Below are 19,931 nucleotides of genomic sequence, written 5' to 3' on the forward strand. Positions count from 1 at the left end.
GCTCATCTAGATTATTTTTTATAGTGTTGGTAATTTTCACCCGAAATTAAGTGGCGGCAGACAAGAAGCAAGTGAATATTGTAACAAAGCGGGTTCGATTTTGTATTGCGTTGGAGGATGAGAAGTAGGCACAATTATGTATATAGTTTTGGCAATATGTATTAAATCTGTATCCTGCATGAAATTCGCATGGACGTATACAAATCAATACATTACAGGTAATTCTGTATGAATGGCAACTCTGTTGGTAAATGAAAAAAATAAACACAGTCTAGATGACAGACAGGATGTTTTTGATAGAGTAACGTGGCGCCATCATGACACATGTGAGTACTGTCCCAAATAAAGGAATATTCGAAATGACCGTTAAAACGATTGAAGAATCTAATTTGAGTGTCCTGTCTGTTAGTCTGGGCAATGGTATTAAATTTATATAAAATGACGATAGTTTTTAAATCATTGGTTTTCAGGAACATTTTTGGTTAAGATTAGAGAAAGAAGTAGGAGAGATTCCGTATAACATAAAAATTATACTGAAATATGTTGGATTTGTGAACGGCAATCTAGCCAATATAACAGATCGGCTGGAAAGTTCGTATCGTTTCTATGAGAGGGCGCCACTAGAATTAAATACATACCATTTTCAGTTAGTACCAACCTTAAAAAGATACGTGTATAAATTTGACAGCTGTCTGATTATTAGTTTGTGAGATATTGCATTTTGAGTGAAGCTACTTTTGTTATTGTGAAAAAAATGGAAAATTTCGTGTGTTGATGAAACACTACTTTTTGATGAAAAAAAGTGCCGCCGATACCAAAAAATGGCTTGATGAGTGTTATTCACACTCTGCACCATGCGAAGCAACAATTCGTAAGTAGTTTGCAAAATTTCGTACTGGTCATATGAGCACCGAAGACGATGAACGCAGTGGACGTCCAAAAGAGGCTGTTACCGATGAAAACGTGAAAAAAATCCACAAAATGATTTTCAATGACCGTAAAGTGAAGTTGATCGAGATAGCTGACACCCTAAAGATATCAAAGGAACGTGTTGGACATATTATTCACGAATATTTGGATATGAGAAAGCTTTGTGCAAAATGGGTCCCGCGTGAGCTCACAATCGATCAAAAAACAACGAATTGATGATTCTGAGCAGTGTTTGGAGCTGTTATATCGAAATAAAACCGATTTTTTCGTCGATATATAACAGTGGACGAAACATGGCTCCATCACTTCACTCCGGAGTCCAATCGACAGTCAGCTGAGTGGACTGCACGCGATGAACCGAACCCAAAGCGTGGAAAGACTCAACAATCGGCCGGTAAGGTTATGGCGTCTGTATTTTGGGATTCGCATGGTATAATTTTCATCGACTACCTTGAAAAGGGAAAAACCATCAACAGTGACTATTATATAGCGTTATTAGAGCGTTTGAAGGACGAAATTTAAAAAAAAGACGGCCTCATTTGAAGAAGAAAAAAGTTTTGTTTCATCAAGACAATGCACCGTGTCACAAATCGATGAAATTGAACGAATTGGGCTTTGAATTGCTCCCCCATCCACCGTATTCTCCCGATTTAGCCCCCAGTGACTTTTTCCTGTTCTCAGACCTCAAGAGAATGCTCGCTGGTAAAAAATTTAGAAGCAATGAAGAGGTAATCGCTGAAACTGAGGCCTATTTTGAGGCAAAGGACAAATCGTACTACAAAAATGGTATCGAAAAGTTGGAAGATCGCTATAATCGCTGTATCGCCTCTGATGGCAATTATGTTGAATAATAAAAACGAATTTTGGCAAAAAAATGTGTGTTTCTATTAAACGATACGAACTTTTCAGCCGAACTGTCAACTGAAAGCGATTTGGACGCTATAGAACTTGACATACGTCAATGTCGGTGAAGAGTTACAACTGAAAAATTCAACAAACTTTAAGAATGTTCTCAAAATACGAAATCGTAACAAGAGAATCATTCAAATAAAAAAACGGACATTCATTTGGATGCCAAGCTCTGGAATGCAAAAATGTTCATCCGGCAGAGTGCATACCCGTAAAAAAATAAACCATTGATTGTACAGCATAAGCAATTGATTCACAATTAGATGTATGGGTTACAATACATTTTATTGTATCTTGACCAGATTCTTTTCATTTCCAACGATTCAATATATTGTTTCTACGATTCTACAATTGAATTTATTTTACACGTGCTGTTTCAAACAATATGCAAACTGTACATTTTATTGTTTTCCAAGAAAACATATATGAAAAAATTTTATGATTTGAATTGTTACGATACTTAACAACCTATACATTCTAAAGGGTGATTTTTTAAGAGATTGAGAACTTTTTTAAACAATAAAACGCATAAAATTTGCAAAATCTCATCGGTTCTTTATTTTAAACGTTAGATTGGTACATGACATTTACTTTTTGAAGATAATTTCATTTAAATGTTGACCGCGGCTGCGTCTTAGGTGGTCCATTCGGAAAGTCCAATTTTGGGCAACTTTTTCGAGCATTTCGGCCGGAATAGCCCGAATTTCTTCGGAAATGTTGTCTTCCAAAGCTGGAATAGTTACTGGCTTATTTCTGTAGACTTTAGACTTGACGTAGCCCCACAAAAAATAGTCTAAAGGCGTCAAATCGCATGATCTTGGTGGCCAACTTACCGGTCCATTTCTTGAGATGAATTGTTCTCCGAAATTTTCCCTCAAAATGGCCATAGAATCGCGAGCTGTGTGGCATGTAGCGCCATCTTGTTGAAACCACATGTCAACCAAGTTCAGTTCTTCCATTTTTGGCAACAAAAAGTTTGTTAGCATCGAACGATAGCGATCGCCATTCACTGTAACGTTGCGTCCAACAGCATCTTTGAAAAAATACGGTCCAATGATTCCACCAGCGTACAAACCACACCAAACAGTGCATTTTTCGGGATGCATGGGCAGTTCTTGAACGGCTTCTGGTTGCTCTTCACTCCAAATGCGGCAATTTTGCTTATTTATGTAGCCATTCAACCAGAAATGAGCCTCATCGCTGAACAAAATTTGTCGATAAAAAAGCGGATTTTCCGAATGGACCACCTAAGACGCAGCCGCGGTCAACATTTAAATGAAATTATCTTCAAAAAGTAAATGTCATGTACCAATCTAACGTTTAAAATAAAGAACCGATGAGATTTTTTCAAATTTTATGCGTTTTATTGTTTAAAAAAGTTCTCAAGCTCTTAAAAAATCACCCTGTATTGTAAAAAGCATTTTCACAATTAATTGAATAGTGTATAACAATACATTAAAATATTTTTCAATGGTCAAAGCATAGTTGTGGCAGGTTTTGTAACAGCAAATCGTATTGTTTTTTTACAATATTTTTTATTCGGGTAGACTCCGGGAAACTAGTTCGTCTACTAGCAACGTTGAAAACAAAAGATATTTAAATGAAGTTTTTGAAAATATCACGATTGACGAGTTTATACTGTCAAAACATAAAAATCATTTGGTGTTATGGTTTCCGGTTTTTGGATGGCAAACGGTGTGGATTATCGAACATGCCCGTCCATGCACACTAAGATTCGATTCCGTTGTTCGGTAATTTTTTTGACGAAAACTTTCGGTAATCAATAGAAATTACCGATATTTCGGTATATGAACTTCATTTTACAACAATTATGCAATTTTTTACCGGACGATCAGTTTCACGCAAGTTTTCATTACAGAGTTCTGTAAATAGATATACAATTCATACGGTAAATCTGAATAGTCGCCGAGTACGGTAAAAACCATACCGTCCGTATGGTAAAACAATCTTCCAATAACCGAACTTCTGTAAATATTGATTGTCGTGAAAACTAACTGTCAAAAAGTTATTAAAATTTTCAGTAAGTGTCTTTTTATTAATCAAATGAAAAAATATCTTGAAGGGTTCGTCGAATGGAATGAGGTACAAGTGCACAAGTTTTAAAAACATTAGAACTACTCAAAGCTTTTTGTTTACTTATAGGCAGAAAATAATTTCACACCACTATGTCCATTTGCTGCCAATATATTTCGTTCGAGAGTTATTTATGGTGGACTTGACGGGTTGTGCAATGCTCCGAAAGCCGCTCATAATTCCGGTCATCCGGAACATTTGACCCTTTTTTCGTGAAATAAAATTATAGCCACAACAAGTTGGAATTTTCTTCATTCGTTTTTGTGAATTTGTGTTGTTTTTTGAAATCCGAAAATCCAGAATTTCAACCAAAGGAAAACAAACAATCAAAAAATTACCGAACAATCAGTTTGATCCATTTGGTTTACAGTTTACGGTAGTTGTTTGACAGTTCAGCAATTACCGAACGATCGGTAATCAATTTAATTACCGAACTGATTACCGAACGTTCGGCTGTTGAAAATTCGGTAAAAAATTACCGAATTCTGCGAAATTTTCTAAGTGTGTGCACCTAGTCATCCACGCCAACGAGGAGTTGAAGTACTGGGGAACTTTTTCAGTATCATTCATTACAGCGGGGTTTACGTTTTAGAGCTGATCGAAAACTATGGATCATTGAACATAAGCTGTTATGTTTCTCATATGGAGAAACCAGCAATAGATTCCGATGATATTTTATACTACACAGAAAAAAATTTAGTTTACATCGAAAACTTCAAGAGAACTCTATATAGATTTTGTTGTATGATTATATTTACGTCTAAATATAATTATTCGATGAATTACTATCCTATACACAATAAAAAGCAATTTTTAATGTGAAAATTGTTCATGAAATAGCATAATAGGTGAAAATTCCTTCTATATAGTAATTTTCTTAATCAATTTCATTATGTGAAATGTATAGTTTGGGTTTTAATATGTATTCAAGTAAAAAAATGAATTGTAACCATTTCAATATTTTTTTCAATAACATATTTAATATTAAAAACAGCTTTATTCTGGTTTCGCTTCAGTATTAATGTACGTTTCTAAACATAAAAATGGCAAGTCTTTGCCTCTAACAAAATATAAAACCAGTTTAATATCACAGACAGAGATATCTTTGGGTAAACCTTCAAAGGGCTACAAAAATGGAAATATATTCCATCTTTATGCTCCCAGCTACTAAGAAAACAAATTTTTAATGTTGTTTAACCCTAATTTCATTTTATCAATCTGCTGACGAATCCATGTTGACACTCAGTGAATGTCAAGACCAGTAACAGAAACTTTTTAAGAGATCATATGTTCTTTGACTTTCTTTCACACGGTTAGAAACGCTTTCAAACGGATTGATCAAGATGTTTGGATAGATGTAGTTTTTTTCGCTTTCCATTGACATTTTGCATTTTATTTGAAAAAAAAACAGATCTGTCGTCCCCCTCGACCTCTATACATTTTTCGAGAAAAATGTGATACAGATGCAAGTACATATATATTTTTCAGACAAATAAGGAAATTTAAAAAGAATAGTTGGCAGCTCTGCTTCGTTTTTCATTTTCAATCAGAGATGCCAGATCTGCAGGTTTGTCTGTAAATCAGCAGATTTCGCACATAGTGCTGCAGACATTTTTTGTTGTGCAGACTTTTGAAAATCAAGACTTTCGTCAAAATTTACAGACTTTTAAAATTGACGCGAGCTTTTTTTTGTTCGCCAAGTCAGTTTAGCGTATCATACTTAATACAGAAATTGCTAGCAGCAAGAGACATACTTGCTGACTGCAGATGTTTTTTCGGATATACAGACTTTTACAACCCTGTCTGAAGATATTTTAATTATTTACCTGGCATCTCTGTTTTCAATCAAGTCGATTGCGTTGTGAAAACGGAGTCGCCAAGGTAATTTCTGAAAATTCAAGCTTCACCGACGAAAGATAATTTCTGGAAATTCAATAAAAAATTGCAATGAAAATAGAAGAAGTTAAAAGTACGGTTAAAACGCAACGTATTGCTGCTCATAGTCATGTAAAAGGACTTGGCTTAGACGAAAATGGAATTCCATTTCAAATGGCAGCCGGCTTGGTCGGTCAGAAAAATGCTCGCGAGGTTAGCATTATCGTATATCTAGAGCATGTCACCAGCTTATCAGGTACATATTCTGATTCTAACTTAATTTCAGGCAGCTGGCGTAGTAGTGGATTTGATAAAATCGAAGAAAATGTCTGGCCGAGCACTTTTATTGGCTGGACCACCCGGTACTGGGAAAACAGCTATTGCGTTGGCTATTGCCCAGGAGTTGGGTAATAAGGTACCTTTTTGTCCTATGGTTGGGTCAGAGGTTTTCAGCAGTGAAATTAAAAAAACTGAAGTGCTCATGGAAAATTTTCGTCGGTCTATTGGTTTGCGTATCCGTGAAACGAAGGAAGTTTACGAGGGCGAAGTGACCGAGTTAACACCAGTTGAAACGGAAAATCCAATGGGAGGATATGGAAAAACAATCAGCAATGTTGTTATTGGTTTAAAAACTGCTAAAGGGACGAAACAGCTGAAGCTAGATCCAAGCATTTATGAATCTTTGCAAAAGGAAAGGGTTGATGTTGGGGATGTTATTTACATAGAGGCAAATAGCGGAGCAGTAAAAAGGCAAGGTCGAAGTGATACTTTTGCTACAGAGTTTGATTTGGAAACGGAAGAATATGTTCCACTTCCTAAAGGAGATGTACACAAAAAGAAAGAAGTGATCCAAGATGTTACTCTTCATGATTTAGATGTAGCCAATGCACGTCCTCAAGGAGGTCAAGACGTTTTGTCAATGGTTGGTCAAATTATGAAACCTAAAAAGACTGAAATCACTGATAAACTACGTATGGAAATCAACAAAGTTGTTAACAAATACATAGACCAGGGGATCGCAGAACTTGTACCTGGAGTTTTGTTCATAGACGAAGTGCATATGCTTGATCTTGAGTGTTTCACTTATTTGCACAAATCCTTAGAATCAGCGATTGCACCAATAGTAATATTTGCTACTAATCGTGGTCGATGTATAATTCGTGGTACCGATGATGTAATATCCCCTCATGGAATACCTTTGGATTTACTGGATCGCTTGCTTATTGTGCGCACTGCTCCATACAATCTTTCTGAAATTGATCAAATAATCAGATTGCGTGCTCAAACAGAAGGTCTCAATATCGAGGACACTGCGATTCACACTCTCAGTGAAATTGGTGCGAATACTACGTTGCGATATGCTGCTCAGCTAATGACACCAGCTCATCAGACTTGTAAAGTAAACGGAAGGACACAGATTACGAAGGATGATATTATTGATGTTCACTCTCTCTTTTTGGATGCAAAACGGTCAGCTAAATATTTACAGGAAGGGAATACAAAATATATGATGTGAACCAATTGTATAACATTGAAAATCAATAAATTCTTTCGAAATTTATTACATATAAATTAACATTTCACATCCTCCCATTGGTTGGTGGGCTTGACGGTATTGCAAACATCATCACATACAATCAATTAGCGTTACAATTTGATAAAGATACGCGTTACAGCTTTTAGTTTCATAATTGAATTAAATAAATAAGATATGGAACGAATTAAATTAATAAGATGTTGATAGCATTACGCTTCAACATCCGGGGTTGGAGAGGCCGGTAGGGCTTAACTGACCACTTTTTTATGTTTTATTTTCATACTACCGGCCCTTATTACCAGTGTGAAGTGGAAATTAAGTGGAGTGAACGTATCTCAATTGGGTTTCACACGATGACAACAAATGAACGGTAAATCGAGTCCATATTTGACGTTTATTGGTGGTTTGTGTACAATGGATTACTGTGGAATTTGACGTTTATTGGTGGTTTGTGTACAATGGATTACTGAGATAGAATATTGTAGAATAAAACGAAATAAAAATGACAACCAATGAGCAAACCACTGATAGCTGTCAAACGATGTTTATCCAGTTTGTATAATGAGGATGTATCGTTTGGGACCTGATGGGTGAGATGATGTGTAAGAGTAAGTGCATGCAAGAATGGTAATAAAGGCCACCGTTTCAGCTCAGGACGAACGATCGACCATTGGAAGAGATAGAAATTGGGTAACGGTACCCCCATTCATCTCAAATCGATTAGTCATTTCATATACGAGAACCATTAGCTATAGTGAGATCTGTTATCTCTGTTTGATAGATTAATTTTAGAAGTAACATGAAATTTGGAGCATTTTGCTTCGCTAAAACAGCAGTATTGAACCACATCCGAGCTACTGCTATGCGTTATTGCTTCTTAGAGACGAAGACTTTGTATTCGATTTTATCACAATTCATTTATTGAAAGTCGAGTGATTGCTAAAATAACATGGTGACTCTACTAATGAGATGACTATTTGCACACAAATTTTAATTAAAATCTATTAGAATAGAAATAGTAACTCAATGTTGTAATACTTGCGTGTAGAATACATGTAGGTGTGTATGCATTTGTGTATGTGTGTGTGTGCCTGTGTGTATGTATGTGTTTTTGTGTATATGTACAATATACATTTTAACGTGCCTTTGGGTGCGTTGTATCAAATTGGTAGTGATGCATTTCGATTGTGAGTCAGTGTACACCAGATACCCAAAAGTGCCTGAGCGGATGGTAACACTGTCAAGGATCAACCGAAGATAACGAAATGTGAACATGCTGTAGTAATACTTATGGGACCCAAGTGTCAATGTAATTTAAATAAAAACGCATGACCTCAGTTCTTTTCCGTCAAACTTCATGACCGGCCTTACAAAAATGTTATTAAAAAACACTAATCGTATTTTTTTCGAAAATGGATGACAGAATAAATAAGAAAGCTGAAAAATTGAAAAATAATTTAATTCACAATCTTAGGAAATCTTAGATACAAAATGAAACATGGGTAAGAATAAAAACACATACAACTAACTTTTACATTTAAGGAAATACAATAACATATCAGCAAAAGTACGGAATGGAAATAAAACAGAATGACAACAAAAGACACTTACAAAACACAATTGAATACAACCACTGGAATTAAGGTAAAACAGAATATAAATTATGTCCAAAGGTAAGAAAACCAACATAAATAAATAATAAAAACTGTAAAGTAATAACATAATTTCCTCATATTGAAAGAGGCGATTTATAGAGCGCATGCGCTAATTCGGCCTGATACAAACTAACGGGGAGGGAACAGTGATGTCAGGTAAAAATTTCAAATATCTGCAGACAGGATCTGTAAATCTGAAAAAAAAAATCTGCAGTCAGCAAGTATGACACGCAAAACTGACAAAAAAAGGTCGCGGAAATTTCAAAAGTCTGTAAATATAGACGAAAGTCAGCGAGAATGTCAAAAGTCTGTAAAAGTCTGCACAACAAAAAATGTCTGCAGCACTATACCCCAAATCTGCAGATTTACAGACAAATCTGCAGACCTGGCATCTCTGGAAGGGAAACACATTTTGGACAGGGCTGTTGTTGCAGCGTACAACAAGAAAACAATATTCCGTGATTTTTAATACGTTTTGTGGTTTTCAAACTCTCGTTAACCTGGCGGATTTACTCTTGAACTCGACGGAATGACGATTCCAGGTATATTTGATTCGGTTGACCAAATCATGCACGAGCCAGTAGCTATTCTATAACCTCACTCTATCGTAGCCCTCAACGGTTTAATAAACGATGAAATATAGAACTTTAGAAAATATATAATGCATAAATGAAATGAGAAATAGTATCAGTTTAACTAACAGGACACTACCACGCGGTGAAAAGTGAACTTGTTCTCTCTTCCTCTTTCACTTCCTTCTTCTGACAGCTTCCATTCCATTCGAGCCGTCCGTCATTTTAGGCAAGGTTTTATAACAAGAGGTGCGCTTCGCGTGAGGAGCTTTCGCGACACTCCCCCCGGTAACTGGACACGGGTCTGGATTACTCTCATTTGCACCGACATCTAGTACAGCAATGTTGACGGCGGGTCTCCGGTAGATCCCTCCAATAGTTTGTACCGTAGCCTGTCGAACTTGGCCATCCTTGGATGTCACAGTTTCCATCACTCTTCCTTTAGGGCAGCAGTTTCTTGGTGGCTTAGGATCCACAATAACAGCTATATCACCAACCTGGATGGGTTTAACTGGAGAGAACCATTTTGTACGGCGGGTAATTGTAGGTAGATAATAATTTAACCAGCGTTTCCAGAAAATGTTGGCCAGGAGCTGGGATGTCTTGTAGGATTGCTGTAATGTTGACATGTTGTGATCGTAAGGGACTAATGGTTTGAGTCCACTGGATGAATTCACGAGGAAGTGATTCGGTGTTGAAGCTGGCGATGATTCAAGATCAATCGGTACATGTGTTAAGGGTCTGCTGTTCACGATGTTTTCGATCTCGATCAAACTGTTCCTTAACACTTCATCTCGGGGAGCACGCGTTGGTAGCATTTCAGCAAGAATCTTCTTTACGGATTGTATTAACCTCTCCCAAGAGCTGCCCATGTGTGGTGCGGCAGGCGGGTTGAATACCCACGACGTTGTTGATGATGTAAACTCCTTCATGACAGTATCTTGGTCAACTGCAGCTAATGACTTATTTAGTTACTTTTCCGACGCAACAAAGTTAGTACCTCTGTCACTAAATATCTGAATAGGGTTTCCGCGCCTAGCAAAACAGTTTCGCAGAGCCATAATACATGAGTCTGCGTTCAACGAGTGTGCCAACTCGATATGGATTGCTCTAATGGTTAAACAAGTCACCAAAACACCCCATCTCTTTTCGACTCGGCGACCAATTGTCACTTGTAAAGGTCCGAAATAATCTACACCGATATAGGAAAAGGGACGAACGAAGGCAGCTAAGCGTGCTTTAGGAAGGTCACCCATCGCTGGTGACATGGGCTGAGCTCGTCGTATCTTACATCGCTGACAATTCGAACGGATCTTCTTGCATTCTACGCGGAGTCTGGGAACGTAGAATTTCTTGTTTGCCTCATTGACGAATAAGACCAACTCATCTGCGTAAAAGTCTTCCTAGGCCCGTTTGTAGTGAAACACCTCTGCTTGCAGTAACTCTATATGTGTAAGTGGTCCAGTGAATGGGACCTCGCCTGTCATTCTTTTCTTGATGTTTGCTGGGAAACGTTGAACATGAGCCGTAACTCGAAGCAGATGTTGCCAATTAGAGAAAGTACTTGGCTGCAAGAAGTTATAACATAATATCACGTTGTGATGAAGTACGCTCGGTCGCAGTTCCTGTGTTGTCGTCATCGAGTCTAGTGAATTCAACGGCCAGTCTGTTTTCCGTTTCCACAAAAAAGAAGAAGCCCTTCTCCAACGGCTTTTGGTGTCGAATTTCGGATGGTTGTACCATTTTGTGCCTTCATCCGCCACGTTCTCTTTGCTTGGGACATATCGCCATTCTGCAATGTCGGACGACTCCAAAATTTCGCTCACACGGAAGCCCACGAAAGGTGAGTATGCACGCTGATCTGAGCGTAGCCAACACAAAACATCAATTGCATCAGTCCAGAAGAAGCGGCGGTCTATTTTGATTGAGTGTCCTTCTTGAATATTTTTAGCGAAGCGGACACCGATCAGCGCCGCTTGGAGCTCTAGGCGAGGTATAGACACAAATTTAAGTGGCGCGACTCTAGTTTTAGCACCAATTAGGGCACACTCAACGAGATCATCTTGTTCAAATCGAAAATAGGACACGGCACAAAAACCTTGCTCGTTAGCATCTACAAAGGTATGTAGTTCGACTTCAACCACAGATTCGGTCAATTTTGCGAAATAACACCTAGGAATTCGTACCGCACTGGCTTGTGGCAGATAATCTAACCATGTTTTCCACTTTTGCAGGTGTCGCTCTAAAATCGGCTCATCCCAGTTTAAGCCTGAACGCCAGATTTCCTGTAATAGAAGCTTCAGCGGCATAAGAAAATTGCCCATTAATCCGAGGGGATCGTAGATAGACATAAGCACACTGAGGATCTCTCGTTTAGATGGCCATTTTCCGTTGAAGAGAAGGTCGATGTGCTTTTTCTTTGATAATTTGAAACAGAAATCGTCGAAATCAGTGTTCCACCACGTGCCCAGTACCTTTTCAAAGGCTAGCTCTGCACTAATATCCAGACTTTTTTTTCTGAAACGTCACCACTATTTAGCGCTTTCATAACTGCTGATGAGTTTGAGATCCAACCCCTCATTTTGAAACCTCCTTGTTGGTGAATAAAGCGAACATCATTCGCCAATTGGATGGCCTCCACTTCCGTATTAACGCTTACGAGCATATCGTCGACGTAATGGTTGTAGCGAAAAGCTTTTACCGCGGCTGGTAATTGTTCTTCAAATCGGTCGGCGTTCTTGTTTACGATTAATTGAGCACTGCTTGGCGAACAAGAGGCTCCGAACGTCATGACCTTCATAACGTACTCTTCAGGTTCTCCTCCTTCATGTGCTTGAAAAAGAAAGCGTTGACTTTGCCGATCATCATTATTCACTCCAACCTGGTGAAACATTTCTGCGATGTCACCGCAAATGGCTACCGCACGTTCTCTGAATTTATACAGAACTGATGGCAGAGGTGTCAGTTGATCTGGTCCCTTAAGTAGAACGGAGTTGAGAGATATACCTCCTACTGAGGCTGCAGCATTCCATACAATCCGGACCTTCCCCGGTTTGTTTGGGTTGATCACCGGGAAGATTGGTAGATACCAGGCACGATTTCCTTTTGAATGTCTTTCTTCATGTGAAAGCTTCTGGATATAACCATTTTGCTCGTAGTTCGCAATTGTATTTTGCAATGTTTGGTATAGATTTGGTTCCCGTTTCATTCGTCTCATGAGACAATTATGGCGTTTAAGAGCCATGGATTTATTATTGGGTAAACGTACATCGTCGTATCTCCACAGGAGGCCAGTAGAGTAACGACCGTTTTCGAATTTCGTACTCGTTTGTAGAATCTCAAGCGCACGCTGATCATCTACGGACAATATTTTCTTAGAGGGTGCCGCAATTCCCACACTATCTACACTGGAAATCATTTCTACCTATTTTTTGAGGAGAACTCACTCATAGTCGAGCTCTTCTATAAGTTACCCAAAATTAGGTCGATATCTACTCAAACTTTGAGTTGATCGGTAAAAATGGATAGCGTGCTTTCTTATGGCATAACACTTGTACTAAACTTACATTTACCTAAATTTTGAGGTCGTCACTCCTTACCCAAAATTGGGGAGATGCACTTTAGTTGATTTTGGGTAGGTTTTGACCCAAAATTAGGTAGCGGCTGGTAAGAGTGTAGCGAGAAGTAGTTTTTTACGACAGTGTGTAAATCTTCTTCAATATCCTCGGTTTTAGAACATATGTGAAAATTGTGAGTCGTGTAAGAATGTATACGACATTCATCCGAGCACGCCCCGTAAATCGTCCACCCAAGACGTGTTTTTGTTGCAATTGGTTCGTTTTCGTTACCCTCACGACTACACAATGGATGACCCAGTCGAATATTGTTAATTCCGATAAGAAGACGAGGACGAACGTTAGCATAGGACTCCACAGGTAATCCTTTCAGATGATTATACTTCTCACATAGTTTATCGACGGAAAGAGATTGCGCTGGTAATTTCAAATCTTTAACGGTAAACACATTAGAGATCGTAAATTTTGTCGTGAATACGACTTACTTTACTATGGGGCGCCTTTTCAAAATTAGCCATATGGAAGAATGGGCAGAACTTAATCGTGAATATCTCGACTTGTATTAATGGCAGCAACATAATTCTTTCACTATTTCATCAAAAATATGATCAGGAATTTAGGCGAATATTTTGAACAGTTTGAGATAACCACAAACAACTCTAAAAGTAGGTTTTCTGAAAATTTTAAAACAACGCGGAAAACTCTTTACTTTTGCTTGGGTTTTTCGCACAAGGACGACGATTTTGAGGTAGTCACTAGTCATGCACATAATAAAAAATCAGCCGTTCTAATGGCTCTAAATGTTGTCTAAAGAACTATTAAGATTACTTCTTTGCAAATCGAAGGTAGAAATCTTCAGTTTAGTGAAAATCCAAAATAATTTGATTTGTTTCGTGCACTTTTCGCTGTGCGAAAATCGTTCGAGAAAAATGTTCCGAACTGTGCTAAATATCGTAGAGAATTCCACAATTTGGTCCTTCTGAAACGCAGAAATTAATCATGTACAGCATCTTGATAGTTTCTTTCAATGAAAAATGCAAATCCGAAATAAGATAATCGACGTCAAAAATCGTTGAAAATTTTAGTAATGAGAAGGGGGGAAAGTTTCGCAATTCTCACAATCGATCAACTATCAATTCGAATTCGAAAGTGTAAAGAAATCGTGTTAGTTTTATTCGTATTCACGACATCCAGTTATGTCTCTGACATTAAACACCCGTACTTTTTTATTTTTGTTCTGAGTCCCGGATATCTGTAGTTCGACACGTTCTGCTGAGTCCTCGAATCGTCAATGATCAGCTGTCCACCTAATGCATAGTGGATGTTTCTCCCCGCGGAGGTTTAGTTGGGTTGCCAAGTTCTCTTCGAGTAACGTTATATGTGAACCGCAATCGATGAACGCATACGTGTGAATTGTTTTTCCATTGTTGTGGACCACAACCGGTACGTATTGGAACAGCACTGACGTTTCATTTTCTCTATGTGTATTGCAGTCATACTGATGAATATTCGCATCTTTAGCTCCGTCTAATCGCGCTGGATTTTGATTGATAAATACATTATCATTGCTTTGCTCGTTGTGTAACAGATGATGATGCTTATAGCTACAGCCGTTTTTTCCGCAAATCTTGCCGGACCTGCAAAGCCCTCGATGTAATCCTAAACACGTTCGGCATAATTTGTTAACACGCACCGCGGACCAGCGCTCAGAATGACCCAGCTGAAGGAAAGTTTGACATTCTGCATCACTGATACATGTCTTCTGACAAATCACACATTCGGTAGTAGCGGGTTCTGAAACGGTTTCGGCATGAAAACCATCTTCTTTTTGGTACCTGCTACGAGCTTTATTGTCATAGGGGGTAGATAAGGATGGCATTGTCACTGCGCTGGCCGCTTCTGCCACAGCATACAGCCAATCGCTAAATTCCAACAAAGAAGCACGGGGCAACTGTAACCGATAGGTGGCTCAGTTTAATCACAGACTAACAGACAGGACACTCAAATTAGATTCTTCAATCATTTTAACTGTCATTTCGAATATTCCTTTATTTGGGACAGTACTCACATGTGTCATGATGGCGCCACGTTACCCTATCAAAAATATCCTGTCTGTCATCTAGACTGTGTTTATTTTTTTCATTTACCAACAGAGTTGCCATTTATACAGAATTACCTGTAATGTATTGATATGTATTTGCATTTGTATGCGAATTTCATGCAGGATACAGATTTAATACATATTGCCAAAACTATATACAAAATTGTGCCTACCTCTCATCCTTCAACGCAATACAAAATCGAACCCGTTTAGTGGCAATATTTACTTGCTTCTGATCTGCCGCCACTTAATTTCGGGTGAAAATTACCAACACTAAAAAAAATAGTCTAGATGAACAATGTTGAGAAAAATAAATGGTTACCTTCCAACATCGCTAAAAAGTTTAATATATTATTAACGTAATATAATAATTTACTGTGACGATTCATTTCCAAATATTATGATGAAATCAGGCATCCCTGCAAGCAGCTGATCGGTGTTGACAAACGAGGGGGAACCAACTAGTAAATTAACTTTTACATAACACAAGGGGTGTACCGATAGTAAATAGTTCGCGCAGTACAATATAGGTGGAACTAGTGCATCACGAAAAATTATTTTTATAAGAATTTACTCATACTGTCATGTCTGTTAGTCTGTGGTTTAATTTCACCATTGGCGGGAGTCTTTCCACCAGACCCTGTAGAAGGGTAATGTTACTGAGATGCTCTTCCAAGTTACAGGCCCTCACCGTGGCAACCATATTCCGAACAGCTAGAGCAAAATCAACCAACGTGTTCAACTTGTCTGGAATTCGGTTAATTTTTTCGATAAGCGTATGTAGAATTGTTTCCGGGCGACCAAAGAGCATCTTCAAAGTCGAAACGACGTATTCCAGGTTCGATGGGTGTAACAGTTGACACCTTACTGCCTCCATAGCTTTCCCACGCAAGCAGCGTTGTAACCGTACGATGTTTTCCTCTGGAGTGTATTCACACAATCTTGTCGTATTTTCATAGGTGGCAAAGAATAATGGCCATTCTTCTGGATTACCACTATAAAGCGGTAGCTCCTTTGCAACTGCATGGCGAGCAGCGATTTGGCTCGAGTTGAGCAGCACTGTCTCGATTGCTAAACCCATTCCTTTGTGATGGTGTAGCTCTGGAGCGGTAGGTAAAACCGGTCGTAGCGGAGATGAATGACTTCCTGGTGAACGAAAGCTGCACTCGATCGCTGACCGGGAGGTAGAAGGATAATTGTTCACCGTGCCGGAAGCTTCCATCATCAGTTGGTATTTACGTTGAAGGAACTTCCGCTCCATGGCCCTTTCTTCTTCAAGCATCTTAAGCTGTAGGTCAATTGATAATTGGACTGGGTTTTCTGCTGCTAGTGGAGCTGAAAGTGACGGTAGAACTTCAGGTTGGGGTTACAGCGGCTGAAGGCGATGGATTCGATTCCACGGGTGTCTCTACTAGTGATATCAAATCACCAGGCACTGTTGGCGTACCAATATTCGCACAATTTACACAATTCAAATCGTGGTTAGCAATGTCTTCCGTGACGTAAACGCTCAACAATTATATCCAACTATACTATCGCTCAAACAGTTATTAAGCGGGAATCCGTAGTCAAAGACCTAGGCGTTCTCTTGGATTGTAAACTAAGTTTCAAGGAACACATGGAATACATTATCTCAAAAGCTTCTAAAATGCTTGGATTCGTATTCCGCGTAACTAAGCACTTCACTGATATATACTGTTTAAAAGCGCTGTATTGCACTTTGGTCCGATCTACTCTCGAGTACGCTGCCGTTGTTTGGGCACCGTACTATCAAAACGGCATCCAGCGTATTGAATCTATCCAACGCAACTTCGTTCGCTTTGCACTTCGTCGTCTTCCTTGGAACGACCCTCATAACCTTCCCAGCTACCAGGACCGTTGTAAGCTAATTGATCTTGACCTGCTATCCGTTCGCCGTGATGTCTCGAAAGCAGTTTTTGTTTCTGATTTAATATTATCACGAATTGATTGTCCAGATCTGTTACAAAAATTGAATTTCAACATCCATCAACGCAGTCTTCGATACCAGCCATTTCTGAGGTTACCTCGTGCTAGAACAAATTATGCATATAACGAACCTTTCCTCAGCATGTGTCGCCTTTTCAATCGCTGTTCAGATGTTTTCGATTTCCACTTGTCGCGTACTACTGCAAAAAAACGTTTCCGGAATACTCTCTCTAGTTAGCTTTAATTCTATTTACGATCTCAGAGACAGGCACAGTTAGAGTTTTCATGTTACTTTTCCCGGCTCCAAACAAACAAACAAACGATTGTTTCGTAATCACTTGTCAGATTAGCCTTACGGTCAGTATTTGTTTTGTAACCGACAATATTGTTTTTTCGTTCAACCCCCACTTCGTCTCTCCACCATCTTCATTGGACACTAACTAGATTTGCTCGCAGAAATTAACCCGGTCGTCCCTTTCTCTTTTTCTTTGTCTATCACCATGCTTTCTTCGATCACTAATTAGATCTACATGCCGATTCTAACATCGTCGTTTTCTTTTCCTTCCACCACCTTTTTAGTCACTAATTAGATCTACATGCCGATTCTAACATCGTCGTTAGTCCACGCTCCTTTACCACATCCTCCACCAACCCTGGTACTCCATTCGCCTACCCACTTTTTTCTTCTCTCTCACCTTTTAAAAAAGAGCACTATTACTGCCATCCAATGCTTGGTGTCATCAACTAGTTATAGGATTATAGATTAAGTTTTCATTGTTAGTTTTAATTGTTAGTTTTTATTGTTAGTTCTAATTGTTAGTGTTAAGTCCAAATGTATCTGTTGGATCATTATAATCTGTTGATACTGATGAGGAGGTTTTATGCCTGCTGGAGAGAGAGATTGCTAAATTTCATCTCCATCGGGCTTTTCCCTGCTCCCAAACAAATAAACAAATAAACTCCAACGCAGTCGAAGTGGTACCATTTTTGACAATGGTCACAACTAACCATTCGGCTATTGTCTTTACGTCGACAGAGTGGACAATTGTTGTCTGCATGGGGTTGTGTCTGACCACGAGGCATCGTGCAATTCCACTAGCATCGTCCGAAAAAACGAGATTTTAAATTGTTGCAGCGTACAACAAGAAAACAATATTCCGTGATTTTTAATCCGTATATTCTCAAGAATGACGAAATTAAAATCTCCTACGTTTTGTGGTTTTCAAACTCTCGTTAATCTGGCGGATCTACTCTTGAACTCGACGGAATGACGATTCCAGGTATATTTGATTCGGTCGACCAAATCATGCACGAACCAGTATCTATTCTATAACATCACTCTATCGTAGCCCTCAACGGTTTAATAAACGATGAAATACAGAACTTTAGAAAATATATAATGCATAAATGAAATGAGAAATAGTATCAGTTTAACTAACAGGACACTACCACGCGGTGAAAAGTGAACTTGTTCTCTCTTCCTCTTTCACTTCCTTCTTCTGACAGCTTCCATTCCATTCGAGCCGTCCGTCATTTTAGGCAAGGTTTTATAACAAGAGGTGCGCTTCGCGTGAGGGGCTTTCGCGACAGCTGTAACTGTAAAGCTTATTGGAGTCCTAGATTGGAACCCTTTCCCCACCAAAATGCGATATAAGGATATAAACAAAGACATCATATTAACAAGATATCCAGCTCTCACATTTCCCGAACAAATCATTGGCAACATCCTTTTTTGTGAGCATGTCACCCCCAGCCGAGCCCGCATCGAATCTTATACATAGAAGTAGGGGAGAAAAATGTCAAATTCGTGCGCGCCAAAATAGCAGGGTTGCGCACCCATAAAATTGACATGATATGTTGAATGTGATGTGCGATGGCGTTGCTGAACTGATGATTGACTTCGCTCCAAGCTGACAGGGCCTGATATAAATATCCAGATTTAAATTTTGTAACTGATATAAATTATGCATCTAGCACTAGAACACTACTGAATATGCCTTAAATTGAATATTTTACATAAGAAAAATGAATGTTATGCGAACATCCTCTAAAATGAAATGAAACAATCATATTAGGGCATATTCAGGAGTGTTCTAGTTCTAGATGTATAATTTAAGTCAGTTTTAAAATTTAAATCTAGAAATTATAACAAAATAAACTGGCAGCCCCAGCAGCGTTTTATCTGTGTTTCAAATATAGAAAAAATAGAACGGCAGTGTATACCAGTTTTAAATTTGACAGTAGAACTGGTCGAATAAATAAAACTAAAACGGATTGCTGGGGATACGTTTGTTTCAGTTTCATTTACATTATAGACCACTCATATGAATCTTGCAACTGCTGAATTTGCTCTTAAGCTTTACGTGCATTGACCAAACGTTAAAAAATCGATGTGTATCTCCGGTGTAAAAAACTCGATTTTGAAAATGGCGAACAGTGAGTCCTTAAAGTGTAGGTAGTTCGAATATATGCGAGAATTTTTTAGCTACAATTTTATAACAGAACAAAAACAATGACAGTCCCACGACAAAAACGGATAAACGCTACCGCCACCACTACGAAAGAATACAATTATTGTTAACTGCAGGCAGTGCATAATTCGACCTTAGAAACGAGAACTTGCACGTTTGCTTAAAGAGCAAATGCATCTGGATATTAAACGGGTGCATTCACTTCAATGTGCACACATGCAAGAAATTTCTTCCACTCATGCACTACCCGTAGATAAAGTCTTGG

General features: G+C 38.6%; 2 protein-coding genes across 2 annotated transcripts; one reads left to right on the forward strand and one right to left on the reverse strand.

Annotated features, from left to right (window-relative positions):
• The first annotated feature begins 5,772 nt into the window (after nt 1-5,772).
• LOC131440616 (ruvB-like helicase 1) lies at nt 5,773-7,369 on the forward strand. Its single transcript, XM_058612055.1, has 2 exons — nt 5,773-6,021; nt 6,095-7,369. The coding sequence occupies exons 1-2, from the start codon at nt 5,881-5,883 to the stop codon at nt 7,322-7,324; spliced, it is 1,371 nt and encodes a 456-aa protein (XP_058468038.1). The 5' UTR covers nt 5,773-5,880; the 3' UTR covers nt 7,325-7,369.
• A 2,379-nt stretch (nt 7,370-9,748) lies between these two features.
• LOC131426387 (uncharacterized) lies at nt 9,749-10,504 on the reverse strand. The gene has a single exon (XM_058589088.1). The coding sequence runs from the start codon at nt 10,502-10,504 to the stop codon at nt 9,749-9,751; it is 756 nt and encodes a 251-aa protein (XP_058445071.1).
• Nucleotides 10,505-19,931: the final 9,427 nt, after the last annotated feature.

Source organism: Malaya genurostris, chromosome 1 (assembly GCF_030247185.1).
Source record: "Malaya genurostris strain Urasoe2022 chromosome 1, Malgen_1.1, whole genome shotgun sequence".
Taxonomy (NCBI): domain Eukaryota; kingdom Metazoa; phylum Arthropoda; class Insecta; order Diptera; family Culicidae; genus Malaya; species Malaya genurostris.

Bases quoted from the DNA above. Each gene is read 5' to 3' on its own strand.
- LOC131440616 (XM_058612055.1), top strand. From the start codon at position 5,881: ATGAAAATAGAAGAAGTTAAAAGTACGGTTAAAACGCAACGTATTGCT. The intron at 6,022-6,094 runs GTTAGCATTATC...ACTTAATTTCAG, and splicing joins GTCAGAAAAATGCTCGCGAG to GCAGCTGGCGTAGTAGTGGA.
- LOC131426387 (XM_058589088.1), bottom strand. From the start codon at position 10,504: ATGAAGGAGTTTACATCATCAACAACGTCGTGGGTATTCAACCCGCCT.